General features: G+C 61.0%; 1 protein-coding gene across 3 annotated transcripts; it reads right to left on the reverse strand.

Annotated features, from left to right (window-relative positions):
• Positions 1-1,920: 1,920 nt before the first annotated feature.
• AK1 (adenylate kinase 1) lies at positions 1,921-11,126 on the reverse strand. Of its 3 annotated transcripts, XM_040482418.1 has the most exons (8): positions 11,034-11,050; positions 8,408-8,479; positions 8,183-8,221; positions 6,731-6,766; positions 6,397-6,560; positions 5,586-5,702; positions 3,451-3,642; positions 1,921-3,199 (listed from the first exon to the last, which is right to left on the reverse strand). In XM_040482418.1, exons 3-8 carry the CDS (start codon positions 8,187-8,189, stop codon positions 3,131-3,133), a joined length of 585 nt encoding a protein of 194 aa, XP_040338352.1. In that variant the 5' UTR covers positions 8,190-8,221; positions 8,408-8,479; positions 11,034-11,050; the 3' UTR covers positions 1,921-3,130. The 3 variants fall into 3 exon arrangements, with proteins under 3 accessions (XP_040338352.1, XP_040338350.1, XP_040338349.1); XM_040482416.1 differs by lacking the exon at positions 8,408-8,479 and having other exon boundaries at positions 11,034-11,126; XM_040482415.1 differs by lacking the exons at positions 8,183-8,221; positions 8,408-8,479; positions 11,034-11,050 and adding an exon at positions 6,931-7,000.
• Positions 11,127-12,031: the final 905 nt, after the last annotated feature.

Here is a 12,031-nt window from a genome sequence, read left to right on the forward strand (position 1 = left end):
CCGATCTCATGAACCACGAGGTCATGACCTGAGCCCAAATCAAGAGACGCTTAGCCGACGGAGCCAGCCAGGCGCCCCCACCATCCCCTCCCCTCCCCTCCCCGGGGTTAAAGTCCTTCCTGGGCCTCATCCCTTAGGTGTTCTTGTCTCCGAGGCTGAGCCTGAATCTATGAGGCCTTTACAACTAACTTCCAATTTCCAAGAAATTTAGGGGATAGGGAAGGTGAGACGACACCAGAAGGAAGCAAAGGGTGAATCTGGAAGGAGTTTTCTGCAGGACAACTGGTCCCGCCACAGGCCTGTGTCATCACCAGAGCAGGGCCATCCTGGTTGACAGAGGCCTGACAAATATCGCACCCGAATGCGGCGTGGGGTCCTGGGTTGCACCCTGATTTCAACAAAGATGCGTTTTGGGGACCTTTGGGGCAAGTTGCATGTGGACTATTATATATTATGATATTAGTGTTAACTTAGTGTTATTGAAGCTCTGAGTTGTGGTCAGGTAGGAAGATGTCCTTGCTTTTTAGAGTCATACTTTAGGGGTAGAATTTTTCTCATTTGTAATTTACTGTAAATACGTTGTCAAAAGTAAAACAGTAATGAGGAAATATAGGGAAATGATAACAATTACTGTACGTTGGTGTTCACTGTATTATTTCCTCCAATTTTCAATTTGTTTACAATTTTTCACTAATGGGGCCCCCCCCGGGTGACTCAGTCGGTTGAGTGTCTGACTTCGGCTCAGGTCATGATCTCACGGTTTGTGGGTTCGAGCCTCGCGTCGGGCTCTGTGCTGACAGCTCAGAGCCTGGAGCCTGCTTCCGATTCTGTGTCTCCCTCTCTCTCTGCCCCTCTCCTGCTCACGCTCTCTCTCTCTCAGAAATAAACATTGAAAACAAAACAAAACAAAACAAAAATCCTCTTTCTGAGACTCCCATTGCCCCTAGAGGAGAGACTAGATGTTTGGGTCGGCATTCAAGGCCCTGCAAATCTGGCCCCTCCGGGCTTGTCTCTTGCTACTGTACCCCCTTCTCACCCGTATTCCATCCAACAGGCCTCTGTGACTCGGCAGAGCTGTTCCCTCTACCCTTCCGTGCCCTCTCTTACAGTGAAGAGAGCTCCTAGGAATGTTCAAGGCCCCGCTCCAGAGCTCCAGCTCAAGGAACCCGCTGCCACCAGAGGACCCCTGTGCACTCAGCTGCTGAAAACTGATCTCAGTTTTGTGAGCACGGGCCCCCTCCTGGCGCTGGAGGTGGCGGGGGGGGGGGGGGGCACATCCCAGCAGGTGGCGGCTTATGAGCCTGTCTTGCCAGCACAGCCCGGTGCTCTGGAAAACACGCACAGAGGACACCCTCAAAGGGAGTGTCTGTGGTAGCAGGGACCGGGTGACGGTCACTGGAGCTTTTACATTTCCGTGTTTTTTCAAGCCGCTTCTTGTTTTAAGCGCATAAAGTGATTCCGCGGTGAACAGTAGTTGGGGTCAGCCTAGATTGCCATTCACCTGGGACACACCTGGAGTGACAGTGCAGTAACTAGAAAAAAACACAGATGACGAAGAGGCTTCTGTCAGGTGATCTCCGTAGCGCCTCGTCATCTTTGGCGTGTGTTTCGCCGCTCGTTTTCGGCGTGTTGTCTCCGCATCTCTCCCCCGTTGATCCCCGCAGCCCTGCGCTAGGTGCGTGGGCGCGTGTTAGCCCGCTTGGACGGATGTGCCCGCTGCCGGAGGTGGGAGGTCACAGAGAGATCGAGGCCCCCCCGCACACCCCAGCTGGCACGGGGAACAGAGGCCAGCAGCAGAGACCTGCCCTCCCGCACCCACCCGGGGCCAGAAGGCTCATCCCCCCACGACGCCTGCCTTCTCCTACCTCCCCTGTGCTGGCTCTACTTGTGCTGTTACTCTTTCAATAGACTCACCTTTCGTAACTTAAATATGTTTATTTTGAAGGAAAGTTTAAATAACTAATGCAGAAGGGAGACCAGCCACGCTTGCCATAAATAAAAGGGGACACACCTTGGGCCCAGTCAGCCCCACGTCGCGTTTCGGTCCAGCCAGGTGTGGCCCGCTGAAGGTTCTCTTGGCTCTAAAGGGAGTCGGCGGGGACGAGGACAGGTGTTAAGGACACGTGAGCACCAAGTTGAGCCTTCCTCGGTGAGGAGGTCACAGAGTGAAAGAACAGAAAAGGGAAGGTGCTTCTCCCCCAGGGATTTCTGGGGCGTCCCCGAAGCACCCCAGCCCTGCACCATCCCCAAGGCCGCTCTGGTCTCGGCTCCCGCAGGCCCCGGTGACTCTCTCCCACACCCCCGTTCAGCGTGTTCTCGTCCTACCCTTGGGAGGGGAGGGGTGCAGGGGGCACGGACCCTAACTCAGATTTGGAAACGGGCTCAGAAAGGGCAGGCTGTGACCCGTCCGGGGAGGCACCGGTGGGAGGCCCTCCGTGTCTCGCCTCCTCAGGGAGGTGCCGCGGACCCTTCCATCTCGATGCCCTTTCCGGACGCTCAGAACTTCTTACACGCAGGAGGCCAATTACTGCCCCCCCAGCCAGCTGACATGTGCCACCCCCACTGCCCAGGAAGCCCCCCACAGCCTATAACCTCACTGCCTACTGCACACAGGCCCCAGTGGGGTTCAGCATAGAAAACATGCTCAGAGACATGAGGGGTCAGGGCCAAGGCCGCACAGCAAGGGTTCAGAGGAACGCAGTCCAAGGCCCAGCTCTGCCTGACCACAAGTCCCTGAGAGCAAGGATCCTGCCTCAGTCACCCAGGACCCCCAGACCCAGCATGCCCTGGGTGAGGAAGGGCCCTGGGTCTTCCTTCCCCTGGTACTAGGGGAGGGCAGCTGGCAGAGGCGGGGGGAGGGGCTTGAGGAGGACTGGGAGGGTGAGGGGCTGCTGGAGGCCACATCACGTGGATCAACTCCAGTGAAAGCAAAGAAAAAGGAATAAAACCGAATGTCCTTGGAAATTCCTTTAGTGCTTGGCTGTCCATGAAAACAGGATAAAGTGGCTTCCTCTGTCTGTGCTCCAGCCGGGCAGGGTGGAGGCGTTGAGCTCAGGCCAGGACAGCCTCAGGTCAGCACGGGGTGGGGGTGGGGGGGCGGCGGGCAGCAGGGGAAGGGGCTCCAGTGCTGCTACTTGAGGGCATCCAGGTGGGTGCAGACTTGGGAGAAGACATTGTCCACGGAGCCTTCGGCATTGACCTGCAGGGAGACGGCCGGGAGGGCAGAGATGCTGGGGAGGACCATGCGGGCCTCATTGGGGCAGGGGCTCACTTCCCCCAGAGGTGTGGCCTGACTCTCTGAGCCCAGCCACAGGGGACAGCAGCCCATCACGGAGCCAGCGGGGAAACCAAGGCCCGGAATGGAGGGCTGGCCCAGGGTCACGGGGATTTTGGCCAACCCAGGCAAAACTCCAGATTCCTGGGGCTACCCGCGGCCTGCAGGGGGCGCACCTTGCGTACGATGCCACGTTTCTCATAAAAGGCGATGACAGGTTCCGTGGCCTTGTAGTAGGTCTCTAGTCGCTTCTTGATGGTCTCCTCATTGTCATCCACACGCCCGCTGGTCTCTCCGCGCTTCAGGAGCCGCTGGGTCATGGTCTCAGGGCCTGCGTCCACATACAGCAGCAGCGTGGGCTGTCCGATCTGCGGGTGGGGCGGTAGTCACAGGGGCCCCATTCCCGTCCCCGGGGCCATCTCCTCCCCATCCTCCCATGCCCGAGGCCTCACCTGAGACCCACTCAGATCAGACCATCAAGCCCTTCCCCAGGGCAGCCTAAAGGACCTTCCTAAAACTACTCCTCTGCTCCAACCTCTCCCATAGCTCTCCAGTGCCCTCAGAGAGGGCCTCCCGCCTTCCTCACCTTGTGTTTCCCACTCCCTTGCCCTCCTGGCTTCAGTCACACCGATTCTCTGAAGTCTAGGCTCCCGTCAACCTCCTCCCAAGCCAGGCCTTCGCTCATGCCAAGAACCCTCATCCTCAATCCCAAGTACTTGTCTTCAGATTTGAGCTAAAATCTCCTTCCTCTGGGGCAGTCTGCCCAGATGCGACCCACGCCCCCCCACCCCGCCCACCGTCCCCAGCCCTCTGGGGCACACCCTGGAGTCCCCTTTACTTCTCTGCCCAGAACGTCTCAGCAGGCCTCTGGTGATTCACTCAGTGTCCCTCTCCCCTGCCAGTCCAGGAGCCCCTAAGGACATCAAGGCATCTGTCTGACACAGCAGGGCTGGACAGGACTTGACTGAGGGGTGACGGGCTGCCGAGCTCGGGGGGGGGGGGGGGTTCTGAATAACGTCACTGTTGTTGGAATAAGCTGGGAAGGGCAAGGAAGGAGGCCGACCTGTCCTCCTTCGGTGAGGCCCTGATGCCCCCTGGTGTCCAGATCCGAGAAGACGTGTTGCCAGGACCCCCGGAGCCCATGGCAGGGCTGGGCCCTTGCGCTGAGCCCACCACCCACAGTGGCGCCCCCAACAGCCCCAGGAAGGAAGGAGACTTTTAGTAATCTCATTTTCTAGATGTGGCCCTGAGGGTCAGAGGTGACGTCACACAGCTGGTATGGGTGGGTCATGACAGGACGTGCCTTGAGGCTGCCTAGCACCTGACCACAGGGTCCATGGCCTCCCAGTCTGAAGGAAGCCCAGCCCGCTTCCATTTCAAAGACAGGGCAACCGAGGCCCAGAGCAGGGTAGACACTTTCTTGAGGTCCTGCGGGCACTTCAAGGTCAGGAAATCCAATCTCCTTCCACTGGAGGAGGCTCAAAGTTATGGAAGCCCAAAGGTGGCCCCAGCATCACAGGCTTGGGAAGTGGGGGTTGGGGGTCTGGTCCTGCCCCAGCCTGTCGGGATGCCTGGTCCTCCCCACAAGGCCAGGGAGGAGTCCCTCTGCCAAGAAAACCTCCTTGAGCCCAGCCCCCACCCTTGCACTTGCTTGCAGCCCTGTTTCCCTAGTATGACCTGTGACACCGGAGGCGTGGGTGTATGTGTGTGTGCCCACGTGTGTGCGTATGTGTATATCCCTGTGTATCAGTGAGCTGTGTCCATGTACGTACATGTATGTGCGTTGCCAGACGTGTGTGCACACATATGCGTGCCTGTGTGCATGTGTGTATGTGCCTGTGGCTTTGTGCTGTGTATGTGCACGCACACGTGCATGTGCTTGGGGCCTGTGTGCGTATGTCTGGGAGAGGTGCCCCCACCCTGTTTTCCTGGTGGGAAGCTGTTCAGGCAACTCGGGGCCGTCATCCTCAAGGCCTACTTTTTCTAGGCCTTGCACAGACTCCCCGCGGCCCACGGAAGGAGACTGGACTCCCCTCCCTGGCACTGGAGGCCTCCAGCCAGGCCTGAATCGCCTCTCCCACATCATCCTGGTTGCCCTGCCCCGTAGATTCTCTTCTCCCCATGCCAGCTGGAGCCTTCCAGCCCTGTCCCTCCCACTCCCTGGCCCTCTGTGTTCCTAAGGTGCCAAGCCCCACTTTTGGAGGGTACATTCTCTCTAATCTCCATTCTGCTCCTTAAGGCAGCTGCCAACTGTGTCTTCCCATTTTGCACACATCACAGCTCCCAAGTGCACCCACCAAGTTGCACTTACCTTCCGCTCAAACTCCTCTCCCTGCTGTACTTCCCGAGGGTAGCCATCGATCAGGAAGCCTTTGGAAGTATCTACCTTGGCCACCATGGCATCTCGGAGCATGTCCAACACTGTCTCCTGGGGGCACCGGAAAAGATGGAGGGGTCATGAGCCCCTCTCCCTCCGCCTTCTTCTAGGCCTCTGCCCTAATAAAGAAGTTCCCAACAAGCCTCTCTCTCCAGGAAGCTTCCTTTGAATGTGAAGGCTTGACTGGCTGATTAAATCATTCATTCACCCATTCGTTCATTCATTCAATAATATCGATGGAGCCCCTGTTCCCCGCCAGCTCCCGTCCAGGGCTCTGAGGACACCACTGTGAACAAAGCAGGCCTTTCTCAAGAAGCTCAGTGTGGTGAGGCCGGTTCACCAATTTCCAAACATGGCACAGGTTGAATGGGCAGAGAAGGAGTGATAAAATTAGGGGGTCTGAGCCCAAATCTGTGGAGCCAGGAGGGTCTGAAAGCTGAGGAGGAAAGAACATTCCAGGCAGGAAGGAATATAATGAGTTGGACGGGACAGAAAGGCCAGGGCAGCTGGAGGGCGGAGAGCTGGGGAGAGGGGGGTTGAGTGGGTGGAGTGAGGCTAAAGGGGTCAGCAGGGCAGGGTCCTAGAGGCTCTGGGAGCTTCTAGAAGGAATTTTCTGCTGAGGGCCATGAGGACCAAAGCCAGGAGTGTTTGGAGCCAGGGAAGGTCAAGGCAGAGTGTCATGGGCTCTGCTGGCTGGAGCCCACTCAGGGCCACCGTCACCCCCCACCCCACCGGGCCCACTCACCAGTGGCACCAGCTGCCCCTTCTCCATGATTTCCGACAGCATCTTGCCCCTGGCCGAGCCCGAGCTGACCTCGGCCCGCAGGAGGTCCCCGGTGGAGAGGTGGGTGTAGCCGTACTTCTGGACAATCTTCTCACACTGGGTGCCCTTCCCCGAGCCGGGCCCTCCTGCAAGCGCCCACCCGTTCAGAAGCCCCAGGAAATGGGGCCGCCGCAGGGATAGGGTCACCCCGCAGAGAAGGGGCAGCGCCCCGGGGTGCCACCCCAGGCCCAGGCTCCCACCGACGCCTGCAAAGAGCCTCCCTGCTGGCCGCCTTCCCCGCCTGCCTTGGACTCACCCACCACAAAGATGATCTTGGTTTTCTTCAGCTTCTCTGTGGGGGAGAAGAGGGGAGCAGAGTTCAGTCACTCGCTTGGCAAACAGCACCTCGGGAGGGACAGGCCTGGGCCCGGCCCTCTAAAGCCTGGAGCCTCTGAGGGGCTCGGACGCCCACCCTCGCAGCCCCTCCCTGTGGGCGGCTGGGCAAGGGCGGGTCACCTCTGGCCTTACAGTCTTCCGTGTTGTGGAGGTTTCTCACGCAGCAGGCCCCCATGGTTCCCGTTCTGCTGTGTCCCCTACCCTTTGCCTCCCAGACCCCAGGCCTGCCCATCGCCCGCCTTCCCTGGGCCTGGGCGGTTCAAACGTGGAGTCGGCAACCACAACATACGTTGCCCCGGAGACGGTTGCCAGGGAAGCCGGCTGCGTTGGGCACAAAGAACCCTTGCCCAGAGTGGGAGGTGCGCTGATGCTCCCGCCTCAGCCCTGCCCTTAGAACTCAGCAGGACCACAGCCTCACCAGACGGAGGGAAACTGAGGCCTGCTCCAAGGGCGCCAGACCCAGAACCGGAAGCTGGGCCCTCTTCCCAGGCGGCCCGGCCTTCCCCTCTTCTCAGGGGAGAAGAAGGTCCTCACTGCGTAACCTTAGGAAAGGAGTCCCCGGCCCTCTCTGGCTCTCTGTCCCTCCCCACTGACGAAGGCCTGGCAGCTCCCAGGGGCCCTCTGGCCCCGAGGCTGGAAACCCAGAGGAGTTATCTGTAGAACAACTTCTCCCGAGGGCTCCCATCAGCTGCCTGCCGTGGGCCGGCTACCACCTGGAGGTGGGGGAGGCCACAGCCCGGCGGCAGCTGCTGTTCGGAGCCCGAGGGGTGGCAGGGTGACCGCCGGCTCGGGCGGCAGCAGCGGGCTCCTTTAAGGGCCACCCAGGCTGAGGCACAACGCCAAGGATGGGGCCATGATGCCGCCAGGAGGCGGGCCTGCCAGGCTCCCTGCTGGCCCCATGTCTCCCTCCAGGTCCCAGCCCATAGCAGCCGGGAGGGCCCCAGACATCCTCAAGACCCACCCTCTCTGGACAACGGGGAGACTGAGTCCCACAGAGGCGTTGGGCGCTGCCTCGTCCTTGTTAGGCTTGGCATTTACACACCTGGGGCCTCTCCCCAGGGCTAGCCTCCCCTTGCTAGCGCCCACCCTTTCTAGAAAGAGGCAGGGATTCAGCTCTATAAATACCAGTGTAGGAGGTGAGCTGTGGGGCCCTCAGGAGCCTCAAGGAGGCCTCATCGCTTCTGAAATTAATCCTGGAGCTGGCGCATCCCGTGAGATGCCTGAGGAGGATGTCGGAGGCTCCCAGACGGGCCCCTCTGGCAGCCCCAGAACCTCCCCCAACCCTTCCCAGAATGTCTCCTGAAAGCACGCCCCCTTAACAGATGGGCACACTGAGGCCCAGGCAATGAGCAGCAAAGAAGAGACTCACTACCTTCCATCCTGCTGAGGTCTGGGGAGCCGAGTCAGCGCTCTGCAAGACAAGGGCACAGGTGGGGCCGGTGAGGGGGGCTCTCCTCCATCCTGCCTCTGCTCCTGCCCAGCCCCACGGTGTGCCCCAGGCCCTGATGCTCCCAGCGGCACCGGGCAGCGAAGGCCCCCGGCAGGTTGGGTGACCTCGGGAAAGTCACCTTTCCTCCGTGTGTGTCCGCTGCCTCACCTGTAACAAAAGGGCGGCAGCCCCCTCCTGTCCACCTTTTCCCGCTGGAGGAGCCGGGTGGTGAGGGCGGTGCTGAGGGACGGAAACAGTGACATCAGCACCTGCTGGGCCGCTCCCTTTGTGAGTCCCAGAAAACAGGCGTCTGCCCAACACCTTGGTGATGCTCCCCCGGGGCCAGGAGGAAAGACTTGTGGAGGCCAGAGAGGGGGGACTTGAGCTGCAATACATCTCACCTGGGGTGGGGTTTGGACAAGGACGCTCAAAGGGACATCACGGAGGCCCGAGGGGGAGGAAGCTGTAGGAGCTGCTCATGGGGGACACAGCCCTGTACAGCTGTCATGGGGGATCCCCGGCTCTCACCACCCCCCACATGGCCCCTGCCCCCTCACCCCCTCGAGGACCGTGTTCCTCAGCATGTGAGTCCACCCCGACCCCTCTGGGGACCCCACTCTGCTTCAACGTCCCCTCCCACCTACAGTTACCACCTACACACCTCTGGCCTCCGTTCCCCACCCCACCCCCCCGCCGGCCCTCTCCAAGGCTACCAGCTACCATCACAGCCACTCTTGCCTTGACCTTTGACGCCTGCCACAGCATTCCTCCCGCCTGGCATGCCCGCAACCCCAGGCCCTTTACTCCTCGCTCTCACTTTGGCTCCAGGTTCCCAGGACCCCTGCCTCTGCCGAGGCAGCCCCGGCCTCCCTCCCCAGCCCTGTGAGTCTACAGCCCCTGGACAGGCCCCAAGACCTTCCCACGTCCCCAGCTCCGTGCCCTATTACCCAGCCAGAGGCCCTGTCTTCTCTCACACCCGACTTCCACCCTGCACACCCACATCCCAACCCTCTTGCTCCCGATCCTCTCTGCAGTCTGTGTCCTCAACACCATTTCCTTGTTCCAAGCAGGGCACCTGGCCACTGCCCCAGCCTCCCGTGGGTCTCCCCGTATCCCACGAGGCAGTCCGCAGGATTTTCTGTGATAAGCATCAGACCACATCGCTCACCTGCTTAAAACCCTTCCACTTGTGGCTCCTTGGCTCCAAAGATAAAGCCTGGGCCCCTAACATGGCTGACAGGACTCAGTAACCTGGCCCCCACCCCACCCCCACCCTCTGCAGCCTTCACAGCCACCGCTTGAACCGCTTGGAGCTTCCTCACCCACCATGACTGCGTCCCACCTCCAGGCCCAGCTACTGTTGCACCTGATGCCTGGATGCCTCTCCCCAGGTGCTATTGTTTAGGACCCAGTTCAGGTGTCACCTCCTTCAGGGAGTCTTCCTGGACTCCGTCCTCCGCTCCCACACTGGCAGGTGCCTCCTTTGAATGCCCCCAGCGTAGCACATACCACACGGTATCGGACCTCTCTGTGGAACTGCAGGCCTGTGTGCCCCACCAGACCGGCCCTGGCCCCAGGCTGAGCATAGGGCTGGGGGCCTCACTCCACCTCCCAGCTGTCTTGGAATGGATTTGAGGCTCGGAGAGAAGGAGAAACTTGCTCCAGAGCCAGGCTGGGGTCAAACTCAGGGTTGCATTTTCTGCTGCTTTAGGCCTGGCACCCAGTAGGTCTTTCAGCAGGTTTATTGGCCGTCCTACCACTCATGGGCCATGAGTTATAGCCTTTTTCCTGCTGAGTGTGCTTAGGGAAGGGCAGACGCTGCCAATGGCCCGCAGCAGCTGGCAAGGGAGGAGGAGGGTCCCCAGGCCAGGGAGAGCCTGCAGTGACCCTGAGGAGTGGCCTCCAACCCACCTTGCCCTGCCTCTTCCCAGTAACCTAAGCCCCTCTGTCCTGCTGGCACCTGCCACTTCCTTCGTCCAAAATAACTTGAGTCGTGAGGAGGCATCACAGAGGCCAGGGGTCCAGGACGGAATTGGGTTACAGGCTCAGCACCCAGACCTTATAAGGCCCCCGATCCAGGCTGCAGCAACTCCTCTCATGACTGGGTGGTCTGCTGAGGGGCCTGGGGAACAGGGGCCTGGGGGGACAGCGACCTAAGGGCTCATCGCTCAGCTGTGTGACCTTGGGCACCTGGTGTCCCCTCTCTGGGCCTGTATCCCCAGGCCGTGACCTGCTCCTGCTGGAGAGTCCTGAGTGGGTATCTGAGCAGTGCTCAGAAAAGGTGGCCCTAGGGCTCCCTTAGAGCCCTCACCAATCATCCGGGGGTCTTCCCGGCCCCCCCCCCCCCCAGCGCTCAAAATGACATGGCAGGACAGCTCCTCCAATCACAAAGGCTGCCCCTGCCAGGTCCTCCGGGGCAGGGAGTCAGGCCACAGCCCCCTTCCCCGGGCCCCAGCTGGGACGTGCCAAGGGCAGGGACCTGGAGCCCCAGCCCCAGGAGTGCCAGCCGGGACAAAGGGGCGACTGTCTAGGAGGCTAGGAAGGACGGCAACACACATCCCCCCGCAGGGGCACACGCAGGGTGGCACAAACACCCAGAGCAGAGCCTGGGGAGAACAGACAGGCCAAAATACACACAGATCATAACCACCGACACAAACACACAGCCGCACAAACCCCAAGGATGCCCCGACACACACAGGCTGGCGCCCCCCCCCCCGGGCGCGCGCGGCTTCCCCACGCCCCGCAGAGGCGCCCCCCGCGCGCCCAGACATGCACACGGGCACACACTGACCTGGGGGAGGGGTGCGGCGGGCGCCGGGGCCAGTGGTGCCCTGCCCGTCCTCGCCGGCCGCCCGCAAAGGCGACTATTTATAAGGCTGTCAGCAGCGCGCAGCATGCCGGGAGCCAGCGCTCCGCGAGGGCAGGGAGGGGGGAAGGAGGGAGGGAGAGCGGACCGGGAGGGGGGTGGGGGGCCGGACCGGGGTGAGCCCCGATGGGAAGCCAGAGCAAGGCCGGCGCCTCCCCGCCGCGCATTCCCCCCCCCCCCCCCCCCCGGGGGGGGGGGGGGGGCCCGGCCCGGGGGGCCCCCCGATGGGCCCCCAAGGCAAGCCCGGCGCCCCCCCGCCGCGCATTCCCCCCCCCCCCCCAATGGCTGTGCCTGCACACAGCACGGCACTTAACAGTTTGCAGAGGGCTTTCCGTTCCTGCCTGACCTCCCGTGTGCCCACATCTCGGCGGGGGAACAGGACCCGGCTTCCTGTAGGACAGCTGGGGAAACTGAGACCCGGAGAGAAGAGGCTCTTTGTGTAAAATCCCACAGCCAGTTGTTGGCAGAGAGAGGCCAGACCCAGTGCGGGAGGCAATCATTGCGTGGATTCTGGGGGCTTTGCCGGCCAGAACAGTCCTCCCCACCCCCAAGGACCTGCCCTCCTCAGATCCTGCTCAGGGACCCCTGGGCCAAGACCCACCTGGAACTCCCCGCCCCCCTCCGTTAGAAGGGGCCCAAGAACCCCCTGGAACTCGCACTCTCTCGGGACCCCCCAAAGACCATCCATGTACCCATTTCCCAGCTAGTGGTTGTGTAGATTATATATATCAGCTCTGCCTCCGTAAAACTGCCAGGCAGCTCCCGTGAGGTGAGCGCGAGAATGTGGGACATTCAGAATGCTGAATGGGACGTGGGCACCCAGATGGGGGACCGCCAATCCTGATAAAAAGGACAGTTCCCATTAACGAGCACTCACTGAGTCAGGCGCTGGGCAGAGCGCTGGGGCTCAGACGGGGTCCGTG

This window comes from Herpailurus yagouaroundi, unplaced genomic scaffold (genome assembly GCF_014898765.1).
Source record: "Herpailurus yagouaroundi ecotype Mexico unplaced genomic scaffold, PumYag 160, whole genome shotgun sequence".
Classification (NCBI taxonomy): domain Eukaryota; kingdom Metazoa; phylum Chordata; class Mammalia; order Carnivora; family Felidae; genus Herpailurus; species Herpailurus yagouaroundi.